We start from the raw sequence: 8754 nt of genomic DNA, 5'->3' as shown, positions 1-8754 counted from the left end.
AAATGTTATAAGTAATAAAACTAGTACATGTTTTAATGAGAAACAATGACCATTCCTTCCTTTTGTGGTGAAATGACAACTATATTCCCAATTCAAGACAAAAAAAACTGCACACAACAAGGACAACGAACTGCATACAAAGCTCAACTTTATTATTTACATTATATACAGAGGAAGTGGTTATTACATTCATCAGTGATGGACTTTACAAGCAAAAGGCTCCATCTTGTATGTGCGGACCAAGCCTTTGCCTTCCCCACCAGACGCCTGGGCCTGGCGGCTTATACTATTTACATATTGCAATGGCAGTTTTAGCTGTAGTACAATGTAATCCTTGTTCATTTGAAGCTGAACCCTGGTGACAAAAACCCCCAACCAGCTTCAAAACGTGTAAACATAAGAACAGTTGTATTCCCTCAAATCGATAATGATAAACCACCTGTTTAGCCTCCACACATTTGACATGCTCACTCAGTTAATTCTGATCAACCTGCAGTAACAATTCTACCCATTTGGGGGCTCTAGATAAAATAAAGATATGGGGCCTTCTGGAATTACAGCTAGTATTTTGCTGGAGCAGGGCTGACTATTGTGTGTGTGTGTGTGTGTGTGTGTGTGTGTGTGTGTGTGTGTGTGTGAGAGAGAGAGAGAGAGAGAGAGAGAGAGAGATTATTGTCAATGTCTTATTATGTTCTGCCTTAAACTGCACATTGGAGACTGGTGAAACACAATTTCAAACTTCTGTGCTAACCCTGTTACATAGATTTTTGACAATAAAGTACACTTGACTTGACTTGACTTTTGGGGAGCCCCGACAGAGGGCAGATTTGGTGGTGTCCTAGGCCTCGTCTACCTTTGGTAAAACCCTCAACTTGCCAACTAGATAGAGGTTATCCACACATGCAGAACCAGCTGATTTGGAATATGTGGCACAGCTGGTTGCAGATGCTATGCTGAATTCAGATTGGGTATTGTTGGTATGCCATCATTTGGATTTTTTGAATGGAATGGAATATCCTATGGAATATCCACCAGGTGGCAGTGTTACGCCACTACTATGGGACCACTTGAGGGAAGTCCAAATACTATATCGTTTTTCAGTGATTGTCTGTGCATGTGCATTGCTCTAGTGTGCTGCCAATGTGGTCTGGACTAGAGCATGGTCATGGTGGTGGTGGTGGGGAGTCAGGTGAGGTGTGAGTACATACTGTACTCGTGATGGTGGGCGGGGGGGGTTCTTGGAGCTTGGGATGGGGGGGTTGTCGCAGCATTAGTAATGCACTCTCCGTGGTGATGGCGAGGGGGGTCGGCGGACGGGGGGCAGGTCGTAGTGGCCAGGGATGTGGCTGTTGGTGGGCATGTCGTAATGGTTCGGAGGCTCCTGCTCAGGCACGTTGCCAAGGGAACAGCGTTCTGCAAAAACACGTGAAGAAAAAATAATGAAGAGGTGAAGCATACATGACAGCTAAGAGGATGTACGATATGATGGCCACGTTTGAAAATAGATCATGTACAGTGCGTAGTGACATGAGTAACATGATTAAATTAGACACAGATGTACCAGCATACAGAAAGGCAATGCCATCTTGAACTCGCTCTTTCATTCTTCCAACTGAAAAATCTTTTTTTCATTTAGACATACTGTACTATAATTATGGCTTACACAGATCAACCATGGAGAGGACTATGATGAAATTCTACTCATCTTAGTCAATATGTACCTGTATCTTGTAAAGCGCACTTTAAGCATACAGTTAATACCCACTGTGCTTTACAATTCAGATAGGCCTATAATAAAACAATGCAAAATAGGTAAAATTGAGAGTCACAAGGACAAGAGGTTTAAAAAGTCCTTTATTGGACCAAATTATTACAGAGCTGTCAGTACATCATATATTCCAAGCGGAGAAAAACAGTTCCCTCCTCACAGCCTCAACACAAACTTCTCATCCTCATCCACCTCACAAAGCATTCCTCTAGGACCAGAGTGTCTGCTAACTTAGTACCGTGTAAATACACTTACTTAGCATACATGTTTGTCCAAGTGACCATTAACCAAGTCTCTAATTTATAATGTACTGTATATGTTTTACCTCTGCGCATGGAGGCTGAGGAGAGCGGTGAGGCAGCCATGGTAGCAAAGGGCCCAGGATGGGGCGACACACAGGCAGCAGCAGCAGAGGCTCCAGCAGCACAGGCCCCACCAGTGGCACCAGCACAGGCACCAGGAGAGGCCCCGGCACAGGCACCAGGGGAGGCCCCGGCACAGGGCAGGAGGGGAGCAGCCGCTGTGGCGGCGGTGGGGGACGGAGGGCCCAGGTGCGGAGGCCTGATCTCTGTGTAGCTCCTCTCGCGGGGCATGGGCATGGCGGCCTTCATCTCCATGTAGCTGCACTCGGGCGGGCACAGGGGCAGCCCCGGCAGGTCCTTGATGGTGGCGTAGGGGTTCTCGCTGTTCAGAGAGCCACTGCTGGCCGCCACGCACACGTCCTTCAGCTCTGCGTTAGTGAATAAAGATGACGTGTATGAGTGAATGTCTCTGTTCTTTTACACGTTAATGGTTTATAGGTGAGTATTTCTTGCTAAGAAATAAATAACACACAATTCCTCTTTTTTGTAAGCTGCTTTGGATATGTGCATGAGTGAATGAGCAGGAGATGAAGACTGAAGCGCTATCATTGGCAACAGCTGGAACAGAGCGCCCAAGACAGAAGAGGATGGAATTGCTTTGTGGCCTACTGTATGTTCCTATGGGAACATAAAGGCCTTCATATACAGTAAGTACAGTGAGTATGAGAAAATGTCTCTTAGTTCTTCTACGCATTTTAATTATGTAGGTTGTCTATTTTGTGAATTTATTTGAATAAAAGTGTCTGCTAAATACTGATGTACAGAAATGAATGATACTTATATCCCAATAATAACAATTGGGGAGATAGTTGATCGCATACTGTAAACAAGGCACATTCACAAAGGCTACAAAACAAAGAAAAGAAATCCAGTTGTGTACAAAAGAAATATGTAAAACACAACTCCCTTGCCTACAAATGGCCTGGATGAAAAATAATATATTTCCAGAGAAAAAGAAACGTTTTTGTGTTACTCTGGCAGTTAGCAATTATGATGCAACATTTTCAGCAATGTTTTCTGCTGGAGAAGAGCATAAATTGGCTCCTAATTTTGGATGAAATAATCACAAAATACTGCCAGCTGCTGACCTAAGTTCTGCTGTTAAAATTGTTGGCTAACATGAGTAGTAAAATCAATGCCTAAACAACATCTGTGAGTGATGCTCTTGGGCAAAACTTCTCACACAGTTAAGTAGTGTTGAAAGGTCTTAACACAACTGGCTTATTAAAAAAATAACAATGCCTCAAAATATGGTGCTATTTCCATTAAAATATGTTTAGAGGTTTATTTCCAGAACTCATACTGCCCATTGAAGAATGTCACCTTTTTCACGGACACTTACCACCACTATCAAAGTGTTCATTATGACTGGGAAAATTGCACTTTTCATACTTGAAAAGGTGGATCTTCTCCATGTCCGCCATTTTGAATGTCCAGAAATGGACATTTTAGCTACAAAACGTACTGTACTTTGTTCATACTAGTAAATATTAGATTATTATTTCGTAAATATTCATGAAAAGATCCAATTTGGCAATAGGCAGAACATCTTCAATAAGCAGCATAGTTGCAATGGCCACCATCCTACACAGTGCACCTTCGGCCTTTCACCTTACGGTATCACAACATTAAGTAAGAGAGGCTTTAGTAAGGAACAGGTAACACTTTTAAAGAATGACTACCAATTCAGTCTATGCTGTCAGCCAATGATATTCACTTATTCTCTTGCTTTTTGTCATTATAGAAATGGATAAAAGCTGGGTAATGGATACTGATTGATAAAAATGCAGGGGTGTAAATCAACTCATAGATTAATTGCCATAATTACACATTCATTAGTGATATGAGTCATTCATAATTGCTTATCTCCCTACTGCAAATGCATGTGATAACAGCCATAATCGACTCAAACGAACACTAATGCATTCAAATCAAAGCGTGTACCTTTGTTGTAATATTTCCCGAGGCTGGCACTGTAACTATAACTTCGGTCGATTCCGAAGGCTCCTAAAATGACACACACAAGGGAAAAATACTTGTTCTGGTTAGAAACATGATGAGGGCATAATTTCTCCCCTCTATCGTATATATGAATAATTCCAGATGTAGAGAGGAGAGCTGGAAAGTATAACCCCACCATGTTCTTTTGGAGCCTCTTGGTGTTTCCAGTCGGCAGGCAGGGTAGCGTTGCTGTCCAGGCCAAATAGACCGCGCCTCTCCCTCTCCTTGTTCTTCACGCTGCAGAACAGCTGGTTGTTGGTGTTCTGTGGATCACAAAACAGAGTGAGTCTCGTGTCATAAGATATTAGCGTTTATCCATTACGGCATCTTTGGGAATTCTGCGGAGGCTCTGTGTCAGCTTTGATTCATTTCAACCAACAGTGATGTTCCACACATTTGCGTTCACTTTCATTCACTTCCCATACATTGTGCTCAAATGCATCTCATTTTGATCTATTCAATTGCCTTTAGCTTTTAAGTTTCTTTACAGTATTGAACACATTCACTTCAGTTGCTGTCATCTTGATCATAATTGTCACATTGATTTCATTCATTGTTCAGTTCATGGTTGTACAATGCTTTTCTACTGACTGCAGCAGTATGCTTCAGCCATGGTGGAGAGGGAGATATGACACCTCCTCATTACACTACCGATGACTTGCCTTGATGTAGCGGTCGTGGTTGTTGGGCACGTGGGGCAGTGGTGGCCTGTTCTGGGTCAGCGTGTGGTAGCTGGGGTTGGAGTAGTAGTGGTGGTAGCTGTGGGGGATGTCTGGAAGAAAGCAAAGATGACAGTTATATCATTTCAATACCTTTCTTTGGCGTTAATTTATTACCATATTATTTTGTGTGCTTCATGAAGTATCTTTCTATACTCCACTGTACTGCAGCTAACTCTACTCTACTCTACTCTATTCCTACTCAACTATAACAATCCATCAAATATAAGCTTGCATGTGAGAACCAGTGATGGAATAAAAAAAAAAAAACAGTTGCCCTGCTAAAGATTAGGTCCATCCGAAAACACTTCATCATTATTAATCGAATTATTAATCACTAAATGAATCTAAGATCTTAGGGAGGGCCTGCTTGACAAGTGGGTGGGACCCCAGCCCACCCATGACAGTTGATGTGACTACAGTAAGAACCAGTAGCAATGAAAAAGCTTTGCAGTCTGCCGTAAAACATTCCGATGGGGGAGAATTAGTGTGTGAAACTCAACGACTGGCTGATTAACTGAGCTATTTAAGTTTAGAGTCATTTTCCTTGCCTTAGGCTACTGAAAAGGTGTGGTACAGAAGTTTTGGCATGCATTGGCCCTACCTGCACACTTTACACAGCTACAGTAATTTCACTAATTACTTCATCTAGCTAACTGAAGTGTTGCGCTAATTGGAATCAGATTCTGTAAATGTCTGGAACAACTGTGTTTTATGGACCTTGGCTCTTTCTTAAGCTCACCCACCTTTCTCTCTGTCTCTCCCCTTTCTGTCTTTGCATTACCTGGCATAGCATACTCAGAGTATATTAGCTGTATTTCTCTGTATCTTCCCCCTCCCTCCCATCATTGTCTGTCTCTTTCTCTCTCCTTCTCCCTCTTCTCATCCCTCTCTCTCCCTTTGCATACTCACAGCATATTAACTGTATCTCTGTATCTTGTCCCTCCATCCCAACGTTGTCTGTCTATCACTCTCTATCTCTATTTCTCTTCCCTCCCTTCTCGCTCCCTCTCTCTGCCTCCCTCCATTTGTATTTACGTGGCACTGCACGGAATACTAGGGAGTATATTAGCTGTATCTTTCTCTCTATCTTCCTCCTATCGCTGTCTGTCTGTTACTCTCTCTCTCTCTCTCTTTCTCTCTCTCTCTCTCTCTCTCTCTCTCTCTCTCTCTCTCTCTCTCTCTCACTTTCTCTCTCTCACTTTCTCTCTCAGCCTCCCTCCTACGTGTATCGTCTGTCTGTCTGTCTGGCGCACTTTCCTTCTCGGTCTCCCTCCGATCGTGTCTGTCTGCCTCTATGCCTCTCTCTCTCTCTGTCTCTCTCTCTCTCTCTCTCTCTCTCTCTCTCTCTCTCTCTCTCCGTATTTACCTGGCACGGCGTACTCAGAGTTGACAGTGCGTGTGGAGGAGAAGGAGACGGTGGGCGTGTGGTTCTGTTTGTCCTTCTGCCGTTGCCGGTAGAGCAGCAGCATGGCCAGCAGGAAGACCACCAGGATGACCAGGACCACGATCCCCGCGATGGCCCCCACCGAGTCACGCTCCACTGGGGACACCGGCACCATGGTGCTCCCCAGGCGCTCTGGAGGACAGAGGTCAAGTCAAGTTGGCTTTATTGTCAATTTTTTTTTACATGCATTGGTCATACAAAGAATTCAAATTACATTTCTCACTTTCCAAGGCAAGGACATAAGACATATTGGAAGACATAGACATAACTACAGGCATAGACATCATGAAGACATGAAGAAAACAAAGACAACAGAACACATAGTAAGAATACTAGGGCGAGATTGTTTAGGTTTTCGGTTTTCGTTCTTTGAACCGGTTCGAAGCCCTGGTTGTTGTATATAGAGTAGAGTAGAGTAGAGTAGAGTAACCTCATTAATCCCCAGGGGGAAATTCAGGGTTTTTTTTTTTTTAGAGTAGAGTAGACCAAATAAGACCATATCAGCTACCGTGTCAGCTACGTATGCTTAAAGGTCTGTGTGTAAGTTTTATTTCCAAACTTTTGCCACCCACTCAAAAACTTGGATATTTTTCATAAATATTTACTGAGTAAATAGTGTTATGATTATGGGGGTGAGATGGAGATGAGACACAAGAGCTATAGAGGATTTCTCTTTCACACGAGTCACTTTTATTAAATTCCTCTATATTGTGATTTCAATAATCCCCTTTTGAATATACTGTAAATACCTTTATGTAACTAGCACTTTGTGCTGCATAGTATCCCTTTACTGTAATGTCTGCTTTCAATCTCATTGTGAAAGTGTATAGTGTATTTGAATAGCTGTGATAAAAGGCATTCTGTTCTATTCAGCTATGCTCCACTTACAGCCTGAGGTTAGTTATCATAGTGAAATTGTGTATTTAGCGTGTATTGTTTATAAACCAATACCAAGTGTTTTAAGCTGTCATTATGAAGAGTTCATGACCCTTTCTAAAGCAATTATGCAAGTATTAAGTTTTAGCGGTTTTGTTTTCTTAAATTACTTGGGGATTAATTATAAATCTCTATTAATATGCTACTAAAAGCCTTTTGGTGGTGTTTTAAGTGTATCCAAACTGTCAGGTCATGTCAGGCTACGCATTAACATATTGAAATTATCAGTTAGTTTGGATTCTTGTTTGTTTAAATATCAAGGGAATACACAAGGTGACATTTCCAGACACCAGATTCAATCCACATGCTGAGATGGTTTTGAATGTGATTGCATGTGTTTATGAAAGTAACTACGTCTAAGCCAAGGCAATTTCCACATGGCACAAACAATAATAGTTGTTTAGCTCGATTGCTGGAAGTGATTGAGTTAGTATAAAGATATACAACAGCACAGCTACACTGTATTTCCTGCAGCCAAGTCTGTTCCTGACAATTTCCCCCAAAAAAGTTTGGGCCACGGTTGCATACATTTACATTATTGTATTTGAAGAGGAACCTGATATAGGAAACAGCGATATTTTAATTCTCAAATGTATTTTTTTGTTTTTGTTTGTATGTGCACTCATATTTTTAGACTTCATAGTCATAACATTGAGTTGTGTCCCCCCCGCAATCCTGGGGTGCATTTCTCGAAAGTGTAGTTGTATGCAGTTAGCAACTTGGGTAGTTGCCAATGAGAAGTTGCATTGCAACCAACAAAGTAGCTACCCTAGTTAGCAACTACGCTTTGGAGAAATGCACCCCTGATATGAGATTTGCACCTATGATGAGGAGAGTATTCTACCTTGACTGCAGTCCACTCCAGGGCCTGGCTCACACACACACTCCCCATCAGTCGGGTCACACTGGTACTGGGGGCCACAGGAGCAGGACCTGGCACAGCTGGGGCCAAACAGACCAGCTGGACACGCTGTAGAGACACAGACATACACAGGAACACAACATAGGGTGTCAGTATTTCAGAATGAACTTGTATACATCTACAGGTACATGGAGAATTTGCAATGATGACACATAAAAATGGTGGAGTCAAGCATCAATTTAGAATTCTGCAGGTAGCCAGTCTAATTTCAACTCCACAGCGCTTAATATTTACACAATATTGAGTAGAATTAACTCAATTAATTGAGTAAAATGAACTAAAAATGATACACAGACCAAAGAGTAAATTTAACACAGTTTCTGACTGGGACCATCTGAAACAGAGTTACTGTAATTTCAACTCTCTTACTATAGTACTACTATACTATGACATAACACAGGGCCTTTAGTAATGCATTACGACTCAGTCATTACCATTCTGGTGACAACGAATTTATAACGCTGTGTTTTAAAGGGTTAAAAATTGCATTAACACTGGCATTTTTCTGTGTAGAGAGCATAGAGTATGTGACATAGCGTCAGGATTAGATGACCTCAGCTGTCCAGACTCCTCAGCCTGGCCAATCTGGCTACCACCAG

At 42.1% G+C, this 8754-nt stretch overlaps 1 protein-coding gene across 1 annotated transcript in view; it reads right to left on the bottom strand.

Moving 5' to 3' along the window:
• Positions 1 to 136: 136 nt before the first annotated feature.
• The window catches only part of pear1 (platelet endothelial aggregation receptor 1), a 52100-nt gene continuing 43482 nt past the window's right edge, over positions 137 to 8754 (bottom strand). The window contains exons 17-23 of the mRNA XM_063199327.1: positions 8078 to 8203; positions 6220 to 6429; positions 4794 to 4903; positions 4268 to 4394; positions 4075 to 4137; positions 2094 to 2498; positions 137 to 1413 (exon numbers count right to left, since the gene is read on the bottom strand). Coding sequence (XP_063055397.1) covers positions 1271 to 1413; positions 2094 to 2498; positions 4075 to 4137; positions 4268 to 4394; positions 4794 to 4903; positions 6220 to 6429; positions 8078 to 8203 — 1184 coding nt within the window. The 3' untranslated portion in view covers positions 137 to 1270. The remainder of the gene's footprint in view (positions 1414 to 2093; positions 2499 to 4074; positions 4138 to 4267; positions 4395 to 4793; positions 4904 to 6219; positions 6430 to 8077; positions 8204 to 8754) is intronic.

The sequence above is a fragment of the Engraulis encrasicolus genome, chromosome 5, assembly GCF_034702125.1.
Source record: "Engraulis encrasicolus isolate BLACKSEA-1 chromosome 5, IST_EnEncr_1.0, whole genome shotgun sequence".
Lineage (NCBI taxonomy): Eukaryota > Metazoa > Chordata > Actinopteri > Clupeiformes > Engraulidae > Engraulis > Engraulis encrasicolus.
Note: the sequence above shows the minus strand (reverse complement) of the source record. Positions and strands in the feature narration are given on the sequence as shown.